The sequence below is a fragment of the Ochotona curzoniae genome, unplaced genomic scaffold (genome assembly GCF_017591425.1).
Source record: "Ochotona curzoniae isolate NIBS_2020 unplaced genomic scaffold, NIBS_Ocur_1.0 contig_4148, whole genome shotgun sequence".
NCBI classification, from domain to species: Eukaryota; Metazoa; Chordata; class Mammalia; order Lagomorpha; family Ochotonidae; genus Ochotona; species Ochotona curzoniae.
In genome coordinates, this window is record NW_024466146.1 from 5,657,831 (window position 1) to 5,678,890 (window position 21,060).

At 43.8% G+C, this 21,060-nt stretch overlaps 1 protein-coding gene across 2 annotated transcripts in view; it reads left to right on the forward strand.

The window, feature by feature from the left end:
- CCNYL1 (cyclin Y like 1) overlaps positions 1-19,215 on the forward strand; it is a 42,458-nt gene extending 23,243 nt beyond the window's left edge. The window contains exons 4-10 of one of the 2 annotated variants that reach the window (XM_040984562.1): positions 2,257-2,357; positions 4,911-4,946; positions 8,209-8,260; positions 9,106-9,225; positions 13,118-13,284; positions 17,267-17,429; positions 18,305-19,215. In XM_040984562.1, the coding sequence (XP_040840496.1) occupies positions 2,257-2,357; positions 4,911-4,946; positions 8,209-8,260; positions 9,106-9,225; positions 13,118-13,284; positions 17,267-17,429; positions 18,305-18,421 (756 nt within the window). In that variant the 3' untranslated portion in view covers positions 18,422-19,215. The remainder of the gene's footprint in view (positions 1-2,256; positions 2,358-4,910; positions 4,947-8,208; positions 8,261-9,105; positions 9,226-13,117; positions 13,285-17,266; positions 17,430-18,304) is intronic. The other variant, XM_040984563.1, reaches the window with a different exon arrangement.
- Positions 19,216-21,060: the final 1,845 nt, after the last annotated feature.

A 21,060-nucleotide genomic window follows, 5' to 3' on the forward strand; every position in this document is an offset into this window, starting at 1 on the left:
CTCAGGATTGTTCATTTTGTATATGTTATTTCAAAAAAGGGTTCTGAAAATTTCAGACACAAACGGCCCACACATTTTGGGTTTTGTTTGCTTTTCTTTTTTTTTTTTTTTTTTTTTTTTTTTGGTAATATTTGTTATTTATTTGAAAGAACTGCAGAGAGGGGAAGACAGAGATAGCTTTCATCTGTTAGTGTACTCTCTAGGTGGCCACAGCAGGCAGGACGGGGGAGCTTCATCTGGATCTCCCATGTAAGTTCAGGAGCCCATCTTCCATTGCTTTTCCCAGGGCATTAGCAAGAGGCTGATCCAGAAAGGGGAAAGTGGGCACAGGAGCTGGTCCCGTATGTGCTGCAAGCTTTGACTGTTACGGCAGCATCTTTAACTGCTGTGTCAGAACCCTGCTCCCAGCCCACGCATATTGGAAAGGAATGCTTGACCTGTCATATGAACCTTAAAAGATACCATTTCAGATGTAAAATATTTGAATTAATTTTCAGTTTTTGTGCTGTATTCATTCATATTTTAAGATTATAGAAGTATGTACGTCAGTATTAGTGCATACACTTACTTCATTTTAGCAGTATGGATTAACTGAATACCTTAAAAGACGTAAGAGTTTAGCTATGGTTAAAATATCTGTAGCTTGTGGGAGAGTGGAGTCCCCATGCAGTAGTACTTCAGTAGCAGTACATTTTAACAGCCAACACTCTAAGACTGTGTTAAACCCAAGGCAGCTCTTACATGCAGGTATTTCTGATTATGGCTCCCGGCGGTTTTTAAGGACCGTATTTTTAAAAGCATCATGTCAATGTGCTTGCCCTACCTTGATGTGTCTCTGAGGTGGGTGGGTGTGACTGTGTGCGGACCCCGTGTGTCACCAGGAAAGAAGGCTCATCTGAGTTAGTTATGGAGAAGTTAAGACTGCTCATATTCTGTGGATTTTGAAGAATGCTGCTCTGACCTCCGGTTGTCCAACGGTTGTCTTGGTCTTGCGTTTCAGAAGAGAATTGTCCTTACATAGTTCAGGCTGTTTGAGTATTTGACTACTGGTATATTTTTGACTGTTCACAAATAAATGGATACTTCTAAAGTGTTTTAAAGAGAGTTTTTTTCTTTAGAGAGTACAAAAAGTTTGTTACCTCTTTAGTACCACTGCAGTTAAATTCTCACGAATTTGTATTTGTTCAAAGATTTGTGTTTCAAATGATCAGTGATACTAAATAATAATACATCAGATACTTGATACACAATATGTCAACACTTGCTGAGTTCCCCGGTTGGTTCTGCCCCTGTTCTGTCGGTGGGTGGCAGCAGGAGGAAAAGCTGTCCCCTCTCAGGGAGGCTCACGGTCTTCGGAGGGCGCGTCATGCACACCGGCACGCTGGCTGGGGTGTGCGCCAGCTGGTAAAGGGGAAGAGCGAGTGTGCAAAGAGGAAGCTCTGTGGTGTGGCCTGGACCTGGGACTCCTGGAAGGCAGGCCATGTCAGACATGTTGGGACTACAGGAAGAGCAAGACCTTGTAGGTGGGGAGTGGGCAAGTGTCATGGTGCGTGATGCGTACCGTGCGGATAAAATTAATACGGTTTTGGAATGAAAGTTGCTCTCAGGCCTTCATTTGTGTAATTTACTGAGTGACAGTCTTATTTAAACAGGAGATGAAAGTTAAATTCTCAGACTGTTTTTGATCATCTGTTGATGGGATGTGAGAAAATCTTCAAGCCATCTCTTAGTGTCCACGTAGCGAAGCAGGCCCAGGAGACCCTGTCACTGACCTCGGCGGCCCTGGCTCACAGCCCCCCGAGTCTAATGTGCTTGTGTCCTCACACTGTCTCTTGGATGGCAACATTTTGTTTCAGTCAGTAAGTTTAGCGTTAGGCTTTCGTTTGTTGCAATAAAATGCTGCTGCGCCAGTATTTTGGCCTTACATTTTGTTGTTGTAAATGAATAGTAGAAGTAGAAAATACTGAAATCTTGTTGTTAACTTTTTACTTTATTTGTAGAAGAATTTCTAATAGTTGATTCTGGGTGCCATGTCAAGGGCAGCATTTTGTATCCCATTCCTGGAATGCTGTGGGAGTTCAGAGCCTCCGCTGGGTTTCACATGGACTCACACATGCTATCACACTCAGTGAGGTCACGTAGTGTAAGAAATACCTTAATGCTTTATTGTTTGACATTTTAACCAAGGGGAAAAAACCCCACATTTTATAGGTTTAACTTACTGTGACATTTTCTTCTATTTCCCTTCCCCTTCAGGTATCTCCAGGGCAGCTTACTAAAAAGTATAGCTCATGCTCAACAATATTTCTAGATGACAGCACAGTCAGCCAGCCTAATCTTAGAACCACAATAAAATGGTGAGTACAACTAGGTTGTCAAGGGCTAAGTGAAAAGACCCCTTATGCTGAAAGCATCCCAGCTATACTTGTTAATTTCAGCCATTTGATTGTCCTTTTCAGTGATCAGCTTAAGAAATGGGGGTCAACTATATATTGATTTCAAGAACCTAAATATGAATTTTTAATTTACGTTTTAATCTTAGCTTGCATGGTGGAAGGGAAAGCCAGTTAGCCAATGAGAAATTCCCAAAATGGACTTCTTTTGCTGCATTTATGTGGTTAAGGTACTGTTGAACATAAAAAAAAAGAGAGGTGCTTTCATTGAATTTTTCCAGAAAAATTAGTACTTTGTGAGTTGAACACCTTAAACAGTGTTTGTGACTTTGGAAAGCACTGCTTGTCCTCTGCTGGCGCCACAGTGGGCCTCCGTGTCAATCTTCCCTGTTGTGCATGAGCATCTCACAGGTCACACCAGGAGGTGTGTGGTGGGAGCATGCCATGGCACAGGTGGAAACTACGAGGAACAAACTGCAGAGTGTCCGCCTACATCAGGTCATCCAGGAAGCTTTATTAGCATCTCCTTGAGTCACAGGCATTGATTTTCAGAAATCAGTTTGAGCAGTGCTTTGAGACACTAGTATCCTTACCCTTAATCTTGCTCTGTAGCCTAAAAATGTAGCTCGCTTGTAAACTTAATTTTACCTCTATTGTGGCAATTTCTAAGCTAATTTATTAGTAATTTCTGCTTTAAGAAAAAAAATCACGTGGCAGTCAAACTTTTCCTTTCTCAACAGCAGTTGAAATCAAGTGGTGTTTCAACAAAAGGTCAAACCCAGCAGCACTCCGCAGTCCTGGGTGTGGCACCTGTGCCGTAATCCCCAAGGATGCTCAGCGGATCCCTACTTCAGCTGCAGTCCTAACTTTTTAATTCAGAAGCTTCTAGTATTTCAGTATGTAATTTAAAAGTAATTTAGCCTTGTTCAAACAAATAGGTCCCGTGAAGTTTTTCTCAAATCAGTCTGTTTTTTAGACCTCTACTTTTGAAAGTTCAGTAGATTTTAGTTTTCTCTAAGCTTCAAAAGTGACTGTTTTGTGCATTCACTATTGAAAGAAAGGGTTACTGAACAAATCAGCTTTTAGAAAATTTATCTTGGGATATTAGTGCATCATTCTCAATTGGGAAGCACATGCCTTTTCCCACTTCTTTCTTTCATCTTCCTAAAAGGTATGCTCAAGCCTTTTAGGAAACTTGGGAAGGATGTGAGCCATCATTTTACGAACAGAAACATCCTTCTGATTCTGATCTTACAAACTCAGTGGTCCCTGATCTGCACATTGGGACCACTGGAGAACTTCAGAAACAGTCCGGATGCCCAAGTCACATGCAGTTCAGTGACATGAGAACATCTCAAGGCCAAGGCCGGGCGGTTGCAGGGGGCTGTGAAGTTTGGGAACCACTGATTAGTTAGAGAGTAGAGGGGAAGATTGTTCTCTTTGGAGGGGCTTCGAACAAGTTCATTTTGTGCCTTGGTTCCTGTGTTAAAATGGGCTGTTGAATTAAATGCCATGTAAGGTTTGGTGGTCCTTTTCAGTGTATAACTTCAAATTCTGTTACTTTAAAATCTGAAGACAAAACTATTTGAAGCACTATAGAAGTATCCATCGTCAATACTAAATATATAAACTTTTAAAATTTACATTTAAAAATGTTTAGATGTTATTTAGATCTACTTGTAAGATTTAGATCTGTCTTCCATCAACCGATTTGCGTTTCACTTGGGACACTGAGTGTAAATACAAGTGTATAACTAACCTAAGGAGGACCCTTTTGATCCCACAGTACCTGTGGGTAATTCAGAAATAGTAACATTTGTCAGAAAGAGTTGCCTGATCATTAATAATTCATTTGTTCAAACTGAGTTGGAACTACTTGCCACTGGTATTGTACTGTGTAGGACTATACCGCATTGTTGGCGCACTGCTTATCATAGGCTGGCTAGACTTAGTGTCAGTTTGTGGGCTCGTGACGATACAGAAGTGGTCTTTAAAAGTTTTGTCAGAAGCATGGTTCTTTTAGTATTTGCCTTTAGGGAACTAATGAAAAAGGGTGGGTGCTTGGATGTAAGTGAAATTGGCCTGACTCACAGGGCCTAAAAACTTTAAAAAACAACTTTTTGGCTTACTCCATTAATGTCTCACATGCAGGATACTAATAATGATTTCAGTTCAGTACTACTTATGGTAACTTTGAAGTAGGTGTCATTGAAATATTGTTAGAACTAAAACCTTGATGTAATGGGTTAAGTTTAGGCATGTGTACAAACGTAACTTACACCAAATGGAACATAACATGAGTAGAAGGACAAATGGTGGGAAACGTAATGATTTCAAATGGCAATCAGCAGAAACATGTATTCTGATAACATGTTGCATAGCACTTTGCTTCTCCTGTTGTTCTAAAAGCCAAAGAAGTAAAAAGGAAAGGAATTTCAGGGCTGTCGCTACCCCTTGAAAAATGCTCCAGGCCTAGCAGGGTCAAATCAATGTTTACATTTTTTTTTCTCTCCACAGTGTGACCTTAGCAATATATTACCACATAAAGAACAGGTAAGCACTTTAAAATTCTGTGTTGTTTTTTTTTTTTAAATTCTACTTGCTATATAACACTGCATGGTAACAGATTTAGCATTAGTTCATAACTATACACATTAACTGTGGAGTGCTCCTATTACAATATTGAAGCAAATGATTGGGTTGTCATATTTTTTGTACTTGGAATTTTTTTCTAATTCTTTGGTAATTAAGGATTGTGAGACTGTGTGGACAGTATTGATATTTACTGTGTTAGAAATTAAAATTGGATTAGAAAATCCATTGTCTGCTAAGCTCAGGCACTGTTGGGATTCTGAGGCGGTGATTCCTTGTGGGGTCTGGCACGGGCGTCACAGGATGCTTGGCCACATTGTTTGTGCAGCCCACAAAATACCCATGGCAGTCCTTCCTGCGTGCTACGTGACACATGGGTTCCGGGAGACAGGACTGTGCTGATGAAACGGTTGCATTATTCAAATCAAATAACATTTTACTCATGGGAGATAGCTCTCTTCTACAACAATTAACAAAATGTTGTTATGTTTAAAAAATAATTTTTATTGGAAAGGAAGATTTACAAAGAGAAGGAGAAACAAAGAAAAAGCTCTTCCACTCAGGGTTCACTCCCTAAATTATTGCAATGAGTTGGAGCTGAGCCAGTCCAAAGCCAAGGGCCAGGAGCCTCCTCTGGGTCACCCACACCGGTGCAGGGGACCAAGGCTTTTGAGTCAATGCCCAGCTGCCTATGCAAGTCGCAAGCAGAGAACTGGATGAGTAATGGAGCAGCTGGGATATGAACTGGCTATAGGCTGCTGATGCTTGCTCAGGGGAGGATTAGCCAGTTGAGCTATCAGGTATGTCCCAAGTGTTTATTTCTTAAGTTAATGACAACACACTTTACGTATCTGTGGAGTTATCATGGTGGGGTTATTCATTGTTTTTTCTTTTTTTTAATCTTGCACAATGAATAGTTCTTTTACTTGTACACATGATTTTATAATAATATGCACTGGTTGATCATTTGGAAAATATTGCAAAAAAGTTGAGATCACAACTGACTTTACTGAAATTTTTCTGTTGAGAAGCTGTCAGGCTCATAATGGAAGGTGTCCTCATTTTTAGTTTGAAAGCTTCAATTTTATTGACAGCAAGTATTTATTTTTCTTTGCATGCTCCCTGCCTCTATTTTTGAGAAGTATAGTTAGATTTTTTTTAAGATTTATTTATTTCTTTGAAAGGCAGAATTACACACAGAAAGGGTGCGAGAGAGAGAGATCTCCCAGCACCAGTTCACTCCTCAAATGGCTGCAACAACCAGGGCTTTGCCAGACTGGAGCCAGAAGCCAGGAGCTTCTTCCATGTCTCCCACAGGTATAGCAACCCAAGCGGTCAGGCCATCGCCCCTGCTTTCCCAGGTGCAAAGGCTGGGAGTTGGTTCTCAAGAGTGGCTGAGCTCACTATGCCACAATGCTGGCCCTGGTTAACTGTTAAATAAAAGTGGTCTTTAAAAAAGTAGTTCCTGGGCCCGGCGCGGTGGCGCAAGTGGTTAAAGGTCCTCGCCTTGCACGCCCGGGATCCCATATGGGCGCCGGTTCTAATCCCGGCAGCCCCGCTTCCCTTCCAGCTCCCTGCCTGTGGCCTGGGAAAGCAGTCGAGGACTGCCCAAAGCTTTGGGAACCTGCACCCACGTGGGAGACCCGCAAGAGGCTCCTGGCTTCGGATCGGCATAGTATCGGCCCGTTGCGCTCACTTGGGGAGTGAATCATCGGACGGAAGATCTTCCTCTCTGTCTCGCCTCTCTGTATATCCACCTTTCCAATGAAAAAAATAATAAAAATAAATCTTTAAAAAAAAAAAAAGTAGTTCCTTCAGCTCACAGCTTGATCACAGGTGTTTTCTTACTAAGCCACATGTCAGTTTGCAGAAGTAGTTTAGGTGATTTTTGCACAAGGACATTCTTAAGTGACGCTTTATTTTTAAAGATTTATTTTTATTGGAAAGGCGGATATACAGAGAGGAGAGACAGAGAGGAAGATCTTGCGTCCGATGATTCACTCCCCAAGTGAGCGCAACAGCTGATGCTATGCCGATCCGAAGCCAGGAGTCTCTTCCGGGTCTCCCACACAGGTGCAGGGTCTCAAAGCTTTGGGCCATCCTCAACTGCTTTCCCGGGCCACAGGCAGGGAGCTGGATGGGAAGCGGGGCTGCCGGGATTAGAACCGGCGCCCATATGGGATCCCCGGCGTGCAAGGCGAGCACCTTAACCACTGCGCCACCACACTGGACCCGATGCTTTATTTTTAAAGTGGCAGTGAACAACAGAGTGACTGCTGATATAATTTGATGCTGCTCTTCCCCGCCCAGTTGTCTTTCCTGGGATCATTGCTGGTCCCAGGCCAGGCAGGAAAAGCAGGAACCCTGTGAGCACTCCTGTTAGCTTGGCCTTGGGGGGCCTCCTGACTAAGGCCTGAGGGTGCCACACTGGGTTGTATGCCTTTGGTGACTTTAAATGAAAAGACTGGCTCCTTTTAAAGTGAAAAGGCAGTTAAGTGCTTAACGAAGGCTATTGAAAGGAGGTAAAAAAAAAAAAATATGTATGATCTTGATAGGCCTAGGAAGTCAGAATCTCATACACATTATTGAAATCCAGCTTTATAAATATTCTACTGGCTTTATAAATATTCTTGTGTAGGGCCCGGTGTGATAGACTAGCAGCTGAAAGTCCTTGTCTTGAGTTCACTGGGATCCCATATGGGCGCTGGTTCTAATCCCGGCAGCTCCACTTTCTAGCCAGCTCCCTACTTGTGGCCTGGGAAAGCAGTAGAGGACGGCACAAAGCCTTGGGACCCTGCACGCATGTGGGAGACCTAGAAGGCTCATGGCTCCTGGCTTCAGATTGACTCAACTCCAGCCGTTGAGTCCACTTGGGGAGTGAATCATCAAATGGAAGATCTTGCTCTCTGTCTCTGCTAATCTCTGAATCTGGCCAATAAAAATAAATTTTTTAAAATGTTCTTGTGTTTCAAAAAAAAAAAAACCCTCTGATTTATTAGCATTACTATCCGGGTGGGGCCGTGGCTGAAGGCAGGTGTAAGTGGGTATTGCAGAAAGAACTTTATGGTAAGAAAAAGACGTCATGAAACTGTCTCAGACCCCATAGTCCCAGCGAAAATTTCATAAAACTGTCTGCTTTTGGAAGGAAACTTCTCCCACGAAGCAGGTATTGTATTAATATTAATCCCTGATTCACATTTTAAATGCATTCTTTGTTTTGTAGAGATGCAAATAGATCCCTGGATATATTTGATGAGCGATCACATCCACTCACAGTAAGCATCACTTTGCTTGAAGTGGTATTTTCTTTTTCTTTGAGTTCCATGTGTCTTGCTAACTTGTTTTTAATTGCTGGAAGAAAATCACTCCCTTCATCTTGAAATCGAAAAACATCTTTCATTAAGCTCCCCCCTCCATGTTGTATCTAGTCATCAGCTAGAAGGAGGGGTATGGGATATAGTGTGGCAAGATTTGAGTTGATACTTTGTTTAGTGAGCTAATCATACTATCATAAGTAACAGAAAATGCAGAAAATGTGGCTTTTTAAAAGATAACATCAACAGTATCAAAGAATGTAAATATTTGTAACTGTATAAGAAAGATGTAATACTTCTATGAAAATAATGAGAATACTTCAACTTAGTTTCAGTGAATTCAAGTAATAGCATTGAATTGCTTTAGTGATAAAATTCAAATAAAATCAAAATTTAGAAACTCATTTCCTTAGGCATAAGTTGTTCACTTTTGAGCGCTCCCTTAGTGTGACTTTGATCTGGCCAGTGCGCCTGAGTGCCTCTTGGCTTAGGACTCTGGGCCTGCCTGCAGAATAGGGAGGAATGACATGATCAGTGCGACTGGAGCCTAGAAAGTGCGTGCATTTCCATCCAGTGTGGGCAGGAGCAGAGTTCTCAGAGCTTGTGCTTGTGCTGTTCTCTGCTGAGCGGTCGTGGGTATTGAATCTTCACGGTGTATGAGGTCCCCCTGCTGAAAAGGCTAAAAGACGCCCAATCAGAATTGTTTTGAAGGCTCTCCTGGGCACAGGTGGGGTGGCTGCTGTCTGACCAACACGTCAAGCCTTTCTCTTCGGTGCTCGCTTACGTTATGTCTTTTCTTCTTTCAGCGAGAAAAGGTTCCGGAGGAATACTTCAAGCATGATCCTGAACACAAGTTTATTTATAGATTTGTTCGGACCCTTTTCAGTGCTGCACAGCTCACGGCTGAATGTGCCATAGTCACTTTGGTAAGTTATTTCTTAGGCGTAAAGGAACTTTAGAAATCGGTCTTCTCTACAGGGTATGGCCCTATTTTCAAATAAAAGTAGATTTCTGAGCACGCCTCACATTGGGGACCTGAGATGGGTGGGAGGCTGGGCAGGGCTTTTCCCTTTGTTTCCCCCCCTGACCCCAGACACAGGGAAAAAAATATTACTGTGGAAACAATGGTATTACCCACTTTCCTGTAGCCCTTGACCCTTTGTACCTTAATCAATTAAGTAAGATCTTTTTTTTTTTTTTTTTAAAGATTTATTTTTATTATTATTTTTTTTTATTGGAAAGGCAGATATACAGAGAGGAGAGACAGAGAGGAAGATCTTCCGTCCGATGATTCACTCCCCAAGTGAGCGCAACGGGCCGATACTATGCCGATCCGAAGCCAGGAGCCTCTTGTGGGTCTCCCACGCGGGTGCAGGGTCCCAAAGCTTTGGGCAGTCCTCGACTGCTTTCCCAGGCCACAGGCAGGGAGCTGGAAGGGAAGCGGGGCTGCCGGATTAGAACTGGCGCCCATATGGGATCCCGGGCGTGCAAGGCGAGGACCTTTAACCACTTGCGCCACCGCGCCGGGCCCAAGTAAGATCATTTTAAAAAAAGAAGATTTCTGAAATTATCATTACACCTTTATTAAGAGAAAATCTAGTGGAAGAAAGTAATTGTACACATTCCAGTTTAGCAGTCTTTCTGGTTGTCATTGCTTTTCTCATCACAAATCAGTTGCTCTTCCAGGCAGCAGGAGCGATGAATGGGGTTCTTCCCTCACATTCCACGGTGACGTAGGAGACCTGTGGTAGGTGGGAGGGAGGGGGGCAGACACAGGCTGGCTCTGATTGTCAGCCCAGTGCCAGGCAGTATTCCCCAGGCGCTTCTCGCACATGCCACGATTCAGAGCTAGTGCCCTGGGGCTCTGTTCCTTGGATAACAGGTAAGAGATGACCCATCCTTGCAGACCTGGAGTGTCTGCTGCTGAAGCTGCTGCTGAGTACTTGGAAGATGGCCCTTGCTGGCCTTCTGAGTAATAGTTGTGCACTTGGCTTTGTGGTCTTTGTGCAGAATTCCTGTGCTAAGCCATCAGCATTTTTGAGTAGTAAATCTGTTCAAGCAGTTTTACTCCTGCCCTCCTCGCAGCAGACACACCAAGGAAAGGAAAGTACTTGTGTCAGCCCTCCTGTAGCATCCAGTTAGAATCTCAGAGGTAAGTTTAGCTACTGTGACATCGCAGAGTGGCAACATCTGGTTATCATTTGGATATCAAGAACTAGGGCATGCTTCTGAGCTACAGGAAGGAACATCAGTGTAGCTGCTCAGATTCAGCAGAGGGTAAAAAGAAAGCGTTACAGAGTGATCTGTTAGGACTGTCTGCCTTTAAGAGACAGGCTCCTCAGGGCAGCCAGAGTGCGGGGGGGGCGGGGAGCAGGGGAACAAGAAGGTCAGGTAGGAGAGGGCATAACCTCAGTGCTACATGCTGCCCACCAAGAAACCATGGGCCCTGGAAATACTTTGTGAACACCCACTCTGCTACTCGGCTCAGAAAAAAGGTTGAACACATAGAAAGCCAAGAAGCCCCTCTGAAACAGTAATTTCAACAGTGTCCTATATGAGAGAGCTGAGGAACTCTGGAGTTACAAGGAGCAGGGCACATGCCAAGACTGAGACAGGAACATGGCTTGCATGTTTGAGTAACAGCAAAGAGGGCCCCTGGATGGATGGAGAGAGAGGAGAGAGAAGATGTGGTCACCCAGGTAATCTCACAGGTCCTTGTAGCTTGCAGGTTGTGGAAAGAAGTTAGTTTTTATTCAAATTAGATGAGTGACTTTTGGCAGATTTGAAGCAGGGGAGTGAAGGGCCCTTAAGAAGTTATTCTCACAGCTTTAGGCAAAACCAGCCATAGTTTGAGGAGCAGAGGAATGGAGGTTTAAAAGGCAATTACAGTGATGGAGATGAGCAGTAAAGGGAATGGTAAGGGAGTGGCCAGCAGATGGCTCACAGGTAGGACTTACCCAACTGTAGGCAAGTGGCAGTGTGCTTCCTAGTGTAAGAGATGACTCAAGGAGGGGAGGATATTGATAAAGAACTCCAATTTGCTTTTGTTTTTTAAAGATTTATTTTATTTTTATACCAAAGTCAGATATGCAGAGAGGAGAGACAGAGAGGAAGATCTTCCGTCCGATGATTTACTCCCCAAGTGAGCACAACGGCCGATACTATGCCGATCCGAAGCCAGGAGCCTCTTGCGGGTCTCCCACGCGGGTGCAGGGTCCCAAAGCTTTGGGCCGTGCTTGACTGCTTTCCCAGGCCACAGGCGGGGAGCTGGATGGGAAGTGGAGCTGCTAGGATTAGAACCGGCGCCCATATGGGATCCCGGCCTGTTCAAGGCGAGGACTTTAGCCGCTAGGCCACGCCGCCGGGCCCAATAACTCCAATTTGTGCATGTGAAGGCACTAAGGGCTTTGGCAGGCGTGCCCTAAAGAGGAACAAGTGGCAGTGGCAGATGAGGTAGATAAAGCAGAGTGTTGGAGAAGAAATGAGAAGGCTTCATTAGGGTGTGATGTGAGCAAAATGGAAGAAAGTGTTCTGGGAATTGCGAAGTCTAGGATGGATGGGACAACGTAGACACATTCCTAGTGGGGCAGACACAGGGAGCGGTGTGCTGCAGCAGTGGGCGGGATTGACTATGCAGTTGGAGGGGTTAACTTCAGAGGGGTAAAATACAATTCCTGACGCAGGTTGCCCCAGGGCTCAGCGACTGGCAGCACGAACAGGCCTTCTCAGTCCTGAGTCCAGAAGGATGGCCAGTGTGGGCCCTGTGAGGGCAGCTCACTCCAGGGAAGTGGAGAGCATTAGGTTTTGGGAAATAGAAGCAGAATCCTAGGATGCATATATATATATATATATATATTTTTTTTTTGCAAGCGCAGTTGTTTGGAGAACATTACCACATTTGAGCTGTTAGTCTCATAATAATATTCCAAATATAAGTAGACACTGAGAAATGGACTTCTTTTTGTCTTGATACAGGAGTCCAAGTAGCATGTTCATGTATTCTGCATAGTCTCTATGGAGCTTACCTCTGTAATCAGTTTTTCCACCTTTGTAGGATGGATATTTCATGTATGGCAAATAATGGATGAGATTGTGTCACAAACAGCCTGGTGGGTGGAGTGCATGGAGTCCTAGGATAGAGACTGGCCGCTGTTAACTGCTGCCATAAAACTTACAAAAGCAGAGTAAGCTGTAGATGAAAGATGCAGGGCAGAACAAGAGTGATGGTGGAGCTGTGAAAAGCAGGGACTATGAGAGGACCTGCCTTTGGTACGTGGGTGCACCTTACAAAGTTGCTGTGGGAACACTGGCCTGCTGAGACCTGTGCCTGGTGTTGCTCTGCTCAGCAGCCACTGGGAGGCTCTCTTGTCCACCAGTTCTTATCTGTAAGTTGCTGCCACAGAAGGCTTAGCTACTGTGAACAGTTGACAAAAAGATGTTCACTCCTAATGCCAGGTGCTATACAGTGAAGTCACCGTGTAACCCCAGCTGGGCACAGCACATTACATGTGGTAGCACTTGAGTATTTACCAGCTAAAGTGTAGTGTCCACCACGCCTGTGTTGGCTACCTCTCCTAAGCTTGTGGGTACCAGCAATGCTTCAGGATGCCCTTTGCTGAGATGGCCTCTCATTCCTAGGGCCAAAATTAAACTGGATGTTTGCATGAGCAGAAAAAACAGCAGAGGTCCCAATAGAATGTAATCATAAAGGGCTCTTGCTTTATGATCATAAATTAAATCTGTCGATCCTAACATTCTTATTCTTATCATAGTGCTTAAGCTGAACTAAAATCAAAGACCAGTTCTCTACTTTTGCAGGTTTACTTAGAAAGACTTTTAACTTATGCTGAGATTGACATTTGTCCCACAAACTGGAAGCGGATTGTCCTGGGAGCCATTCTTCTTGCCTCCAAGGTTTGGGACGATCAGGCTGTGTGGAATGTGGACTACTGCCAGATCCTCAAGGACATTACAGTTGAGGACATGTGAGTTTACAAAATTTTGGTGAACTTTCTAATCATTTGTCATTACTTCATTTGCTCTTTTAAAGTTATCTTTTAAGAAATTGATTTAAAGGTTACATCGTGCAGATAATTGATGTAGGCATAAAGGTTCATGCCTAGTTTAACAATTCCGATTTTCCATTAATAATAAGCTTTGATGTGTTAATCTTATAATAATAACCTGCTTTATAAATTGAATTTTATTTTTCTGGTAGTTTTGGTAAACATCTTACAAACTTACTACCGGAACAACATAATGCAGCAGAAAGCTTTGTGGCTTTTTAAAAGATACAACTACTCCTTAAGGAACACACATCTGGCATTTTAGCAAGTTTTACTTTTGTTATAGAAGACAACAGATGAGAAGTCTTGTATTCATTGGTTTTCTCTGCATGTGCCCGCACGTCCAGGGCTGGACAGGGCTAAAGCCACAAATCCAGATCTCCCTGTGGGTGCTGGGACCCAAACACTTGCTGTCATCTGCCTCCCAAGCTGTGCATTAATGGGAAGCTGGATTGGAAGCAGAGAGCAGGGTTAGAGCCTCGTTGCACTCTGGTAGCGTTGAGGGGCATCCTGAGCTGCTGTGCCATGTACCTGCCCCCTCATCTGGGCTTTGGAATACGTGACCACTCTTAGAGTTCACGGGCTCGGGAGGATTGAGAATTTACAATTTCACTAGGAGTCGCAGACTGTATGTTTACTCTGGTGCTTTTCCCCCTTAAAATGTCTGTCTGTGTTTATTTGAAAGGTGAAAAGACACAGAGATCTTCTGTCAGCTGGTTCAGTCAGGGGTGCAGCTGGGCCAGGGTGAAGCCGGGGGTCCTAGTACTCAATCCAGGTCTCCTGGTGAGTGACAGTGAGCCCAAGGATGTGAGTCATATCACCTGTAGCCTTCTAGGATGTGCAGTAGCAGGCCACAGGGATCAAAAGCAGAGCTTGAATTCAAGCCAGGAATCTCCAGTACAGAATGGAGTCTTCCCAAATGGCTTTCTGAGCACTGTACCAAATGTTGCTACAAACATCATGAGATAGGAAAGTTAGGGCTTCTAATCCCTAAGCTTTGGCCACTTCCTTGTTAAGAGCATCACCTTTGTTTACAAGTGGGTCTAAGAAGTTAAGCAATGCCAAGATTACCTATAGACTGTTAGAGATGCGCTGTTCAGCTTTCACCAGCCAGCCTCCTGGGCACTTGGTGGAACTTGGGGTCAAGAACAAGTGTGCCAGGTCTGGTGCCATACCCTACCAGCTAAAGTCTTCTCCTTGCATGCGCTGGGATCCCCTATGGGTGCCGGTACTAGTGCTGGCAGCCCCGCTTCCCATCCAGCTTGTGGCCTGGGAAAGCAGCTGAGGACAGCCCAAAGCGTTGGGACCCTGCACCTGCATAGGAGACATGAAGAGGCTTCGATTCAGCATAGCTCCAGCCATTGCAGCTGCTTAGGGAGTGAATCAATGGACGGAAGATCTTCCTCTCTTTCTCTCCTCCTCTCTATATATCTGCCTTTCCAACAGAAATAAAATAAAATCTTTTAAAAAACAAACAAAAAAACCCTGGTGTGCCTGATTGGCATGCCCACATGGGACTGAAGCGGTAGGCTCTGCTCCGGTCTCCTGACTTCTGTGAAGGGAATGGCTGAAGGAGTAGGCAGGGTGGGCTGGGGAGGTATTTCCAGGAGACCCTTGGAGTGCCTGCTTGGTGTAAACATAGCTGTGTGGGAGGCATTTAGGTAAAGTATGTAGATTATATTGAGCAGCACAGAAAGATCAAGGTCATGGCAGGCAGTGGCAGGAGTTTTGGTACCTTTGGGCATTATTCTAGATAAGACTATCATTCAGAATCGTGAGACTCAAGTAATTACTTGAGGCTAGGAGAGAATCAGTCACTGTTAGCTGTTGAAGTGACTTATGGGGAAAATGACCACTTTGATAATTGTGTAAACCGATGGTCAGTGGTGACCGGATTGCTGGCAACCTTGAGACGGTGTGGCCATTAATGCGTTGTAAACCAGTGGAAATGCTTGTACAAGTTGCAGAAGCATAGTGACTCGAAATGGCTACTGTCTTAAGTGTGGAAGCTGGTCCTTTAAAGGAAGTGCAATGTGTGAACATAAACCCAAGGCCCACCAGAACAACAGCCAGAGCTGCATGAGACCTGCAGCTGAGTCCGTCTGGGGCTCTGACTGCAGTGACAGGATCAGAGCAGAGGCAAGGCAGTGAGCTGTGGCAGCAGGAGAGGCTGATGCTGTTACAAGGACGGGTGCCACTCAGTGCTTTCTGTCTATGGAGAAACACCAGGAGCTGTGCTTTATTCATAGTCTTTGGAAATAGGAAAGCATTACAACCAAGTAGGTAATGCATATTTGTCTTTGGCCTCTTCTGTTTGTCTTTTGCCTCTTCTGTTGGCTATTTGAAACGGTTAAATTTAAAAATTGGTGTCTGTCCAATTTTTCTTAAAACTTTCCAACATTAACAATAAATTAGGCTAAGCAGCTGCTATGTAGAAAATTTGCTGTGTCTAATAAATGGTATGCTATTCAGCCATTTACAAAAAAAAGCTAAAAACCCAGAAGATGTGTTTTCTGTAGGCATAATGCTTTTCTTCAGTGATTAAACCTCTATTTAAAGACATGTTAATCCTATGAAGTACTATATTTCTACACAGTTAAAATGTATTAGCAAAGAAGATATAAAAGGGGTATTGAAGTGCATTTGTTCGTGTAGTAAATTAAGTCCTGATTAGCTGATTATCAAAACATTGTCTGATTTACATTTCTATAGACTCAGTACCATATGAACAGGAAATTAATTTTAGAAGTAGGCTCAGTTGGATTGTGAAGTTCAATAAATGAGGAAGTCACATCTCTGCTCATATCCTAACTGTTCTACAGAAGATCAACATTTGATGACTTGGAGGATAAAACTTTTTAAAAGCAAGAAACCAAATAATGTGAAATACGCCCCTTTCATGCTTGTCTAAGTATTTATGATTTTTAACACAATTAGTTTCAGGGGAATCACCTTGACAGTGGGATGGCTTGCTGTGTTTGCTTGCACACATGGAGAAGGCAGGTACAGGGCTCCCTAACCCAGACCAGCGCCCCTTGCCCTCTGCACCCTGTGAACCTCGCTCCCCGACGTGCTGATTGGTGCTGTGCTCGGGCACCGGCACTGGTGCCTTCCCAGCATCGGGACAGTTCATCACTGCTATACCAGAGCCAGGTCGCGAAGTGGTTTCAGTCCAGCCGGGACATCTGTCTTTGATCTTTCTTCCTCCCAGAGTTTTAAAAGATACCCTGCCCTGTCAGAGTGACAATTTACAACCTTAGTCCTACTAAGGTGAGCAGAACTTGCATTATGCCCTTTGGCCTGGCCTCCTGTGCAGGGCAGGGAGGGTGGACTGGGGGATTCCCTTTCCCAGCAAATGTAACTGATTTATTTATTTGAGATGAATCCTTGTTGCCTCGAGAGTTTTTCCCCCTCCGAGATAATAGCGATGGCTCTCGATGGATCCATTTGTTGCCGTGGTGATGTGCCCACTCCTTTTGTTGGCGCTTCTCTACTTCAATAAGCCCCTTCCTGTTATCAGCCTAGTGGAAATGTCTGCAAGTTCTTCAGAGCTAATAAACAGCATCCATCATCCCTTTCATCTGGTCCCTGGAGTGGGCCTTGGGAGGGACTGAGCAGCGAGAGGCTCGCAGCTGCACTAATGGAACTCTGCAGAAGCAGGAGCCCCAGTCCGCAGCCCGGGGCTGGAAGAGGGGCACAACCTTTCCCCTGTCCCAAACTCCCAGCGCTGGGGTGCAGGCAGGACCCCAGAGAGCTTGCCTTGTCAGAGCATCCAGCTGGGTGGCCTTTGTTTCAAACCAGAATTCACAGCCCTCCTGGTAGCTTGGAGTGGTGACTTTCGAGAGAACCCAGTTGACTGAAGTTGGCCTGTGTTGTTTTTGTTGTCTTCCTCCTGCCCCAGGAATGAGATGGAACGGCATTTTTTGGAGCTGCTTCAGTTTAATATTAATGTTCCTGCCAGTGTTTATGCCAAATACTACTTTGACCTTCGCTCCTTAGCAGATGACAACAACCTGAATTTTCTGTTTGCTCCTCTCAGCAAAGAAAGAGCACAGAATTTAGAGGTAAGGCTGGGAATCCCTGTGTGAGGTTTTCATGAGCTGCCACAGCCCTGGTGTGACTTCAGTGACAGAAGTGGAGAGCCTTTACATTAGCTCCCTGAAGAAGAGCGTATTAACCCTTTGGCATCATAATTCCCGTGTCTTTTATAGCTCATGCAAAAGGATCCACTTTATATTTTAAAACTGTGGATATTATTTCCTCTGCCCATAATTCAGAATACGTTAGCATTCTTAATGGTTTTCCTTTTGAGCAAACTTTACTTTCCGTGCTAAAAACATTTAGAAATATGCCAGAAAATGTCTTCTTTGTGGTCCTATATGCGTAATCCATGTATTACTCTTGATTGTCTTCACGTTTTCGCATTTATAGCAATTTGTGTGTGTTCGTCAGTTCCATCCCTTGGGTTTATTAGACAAAGGGTTAGTGCTTATGTTGAGAGACCTGTACTTTGAATTCATAATAATGTGTGCTTTACATAGCGGACATAGAGAGTACATGGGTTTTAATGGCAATGCTAGCTTTAACTGAGAAACAATATTGATGGCTTATGACTTTCTGATAGCTTCCACCCAAGTTGTTCACAGCTGAAGTGGACTCGTACATCCGATGGGCACTTTAGAGTGTTTTTCTACTGTAATTAATGTGCAAGTGAAGAGGCACCTTTTGATGCTTCAGTCCTACCCTCCAGCACAGTCCAGCACATGCACGAAGAAGTCCAGCACACTGAATGCTGAGAGTATCCACTAACGAAAAGTAAATACTGGCTTTTTAAAGAACAAGTGAACATGGGACTGTGTGGCTTATTGTCAGTGAAGCTTTTTGATGATGGAACTTTTTTCCCCTTTAATTCTTTCTGTATTCTATTTGACTTTCCTAGGCCATTTCCAGATTGTGTGAAGACAAATACAAAGACTTGTGTAGAGCTGCGATGAGACGATCTTTCAGCGCAGATAATTTCGTCGGTGTCCAGCGCTCTAATGCCATCCTCTCTTAAGGAGAGTAAGGAGGAATTCTGACGTCCTGAACCCCGCATCCGCAAGGACTGGAGAATGATCACCTCTCCCACTCAAAAACCAGCAAACTTAGTATTTTCATCGAAAAGAAAGACACGGAATTCAAGAGACTCGTGGACAATGAGGATTACACTCCATAGGAAAGAATGGGACCTTGTTAATTGCAACAACACACTCTTCTGTCCTCTTTAATGTAAACAGAGCTACAAAAACCTCTCCGACAAGTGAACACTCCCAACCCACACACACAGATATTTGCTTACTGTGTAGGCCAATAGCTGTGAACTACACGCTTTTTTTTTTTTTTATTATTGTTTGTTTCAGTTAATAGTTAAAATTTGTAGACATTGCAGACACTAACCCCGTAACCTTTCTGTTTTTCCTGTTTTTCTTGCCCCCTCCCATGTTGCTGCATAAACCCCTAGAATCAATGCAGTATTATCCTTGCAACATGGAGCTCTTACCAACTCACGAAGCCACTTAGGACAAGACTATAGTGCTGTCAGGCGCTGAGGTTTCTTCCTCCTGTATCATTGAAGCTGCTAGTCATCACTGGCAATCAATTTAAACCAAAAAGCTGCTGGATAACACTTGTTTTTTCTGTTCTTTGCAAACACTACTTACTAGCATTTTAGCACATTCGGGGTCAGTCGTTGAAGATCTACTTCTGTTGGGGCCACACTACATTTTTCAGAAACTGTAGTAACATAATGGTGCTTCTCTTCTTCCGGTAATTTTCCTTATTAATCAGATAACTGTATTAAAAGATAACTTTCATGATGTCAGCCAACAGTGGTGGTCTAGGAATAACAAGCAGGTAGTAAAATGCAAGGTGTCCAGAAAGTTAGTGCAGGCTCAAGCTTTTGTGTGTCTGTGCACCTGCCAGGGCCCTGCAGCAGGAGAAGGAATGCCACACACTTAGATAGACCATCATTTGGAGGTTTAATTCTGTTTGTTTTAAACTTATGTTTTTGTAAATTTGAAATGATAAGCTGCTAATTCAAAAATTACTCTTTTTGTTTGTTTCAGGCCCTATTAAAGATGGCATGCATAAACTGAAAAAAAGTAGAATTAAAAGTTTAGTATTCCAAATTTGCAAACCTAAGTAAGTTCCAATGAAGTAATTAAATTTTCAGACAGGGTGTTGTCAGTTTGTGGCATTTATACTCCGAGAGCTGCGAGAGCTTCCAGCAGCACTGAGCTCGTGGAATCCCTTGTCATCGCCTGAAAAGCACCTGCTTTTTAGAGTGGCTCTTTGTGGGGCTGCACTCCCTCTGTTTGGATCACCCTCTCCCTCCATATCTGGTAAAGGAAGATTATGAAGAACAGTGTTCACACGCATGTGGTCGACAATAAGGAATTGGACCCCGAATAGTGGTTGGTGACACAAAACGGTTGTGGAATCCCGCAGGTTCACGGGGCCAGCAGTGTCCTCTTTCAGGTCCTGCTGTTTAAGTGGGAACTTACAGGAATCGGAGGACCTCTTCAGCCTACAGCGGGCAGGGAGTAGATCATGTCAAGGGATTGGTCACAGTATCGCCTAGATTTGAAATACTGGGGGGACAAAACAAGTGTTCTCAATTTATATGAAATCTGTTTCTCTGCCTTCTTGAGTATAACCAGGAATCCTACTGTAAACAAGGTGTTTCTGGGCCAGGAATATTTTGTCTAAGTACAGCAACAGTTAGCTACAGGTTCCATAATTTTTAAAGGACAGATAACATGTAAATGATGAATAATGGCATATAAAATATTACAATCTACCACCTCAAAAAATGGTTTATGGAGTTCAGAGCTTAGAGATTCAAGTGTTGATTGCAATTTTATTTTGAAAAGAATGCTACAACTCACGTGGTTTTTTCTTTCTCGTGTTTATATTAAAAGAAAAGCTAATAAACTCTATTTTAATTAAGATACGGGTAGAGTGTTTATAACATTCCTCTGTTCACGTTGCGGGGTGTCTCCGCTTTGCTTTAAGGCAGTCCTGGCAAGTCTTAAAGCATCTTCAAGACAGTTCATCAAGATTACATCATAAGATGTAGTACTTGATTTTTTTTCTTACTGTTTTTCACCTGAAGGCTTTCTTTCCCTTAAAATTTATTTGATTGACTTATTTTAAAAGACAGCGATACACACACAGATGATATTCCCATGTGTTGGTTCACTCACTAAATGGCCACAGTGGCTGAAGATGGGCCAGACTGGAGTGAAAAATTCCATCCTGATCTTTCACATGGTTAGCGGGGACCGTAGCGCTTGGACCATCCTTTACTGCTTTTCCAAGCACATTAGCAGGGAAGTAAGACTCAAACCAGCACTGGGGTGGCAAGTGGTGGCTTAGTTTGCAACATTGCTTGCACAGTGCATTGGATGGACTCTTTGGGTAATTTTTTATTGTGCCTAAAGGGAAAGCACATTAAAATATAAAACTAGGTCTTGGGGAGAGGTGCGGGGGGTGTCTCAGCCAGGCCAGACCCAATGCTGGGGACTTGGGCCAAGGTCACTGCCTTTAGGCTTTCTCCAGGTCTGAGAAGTCTCTTCCCTCAGGGTAAGTGTACCATGAGGGAAACAGGAACTGGATTAAGGTCCTGGCTCCATCCTGCCACTAACATCTTGCAGC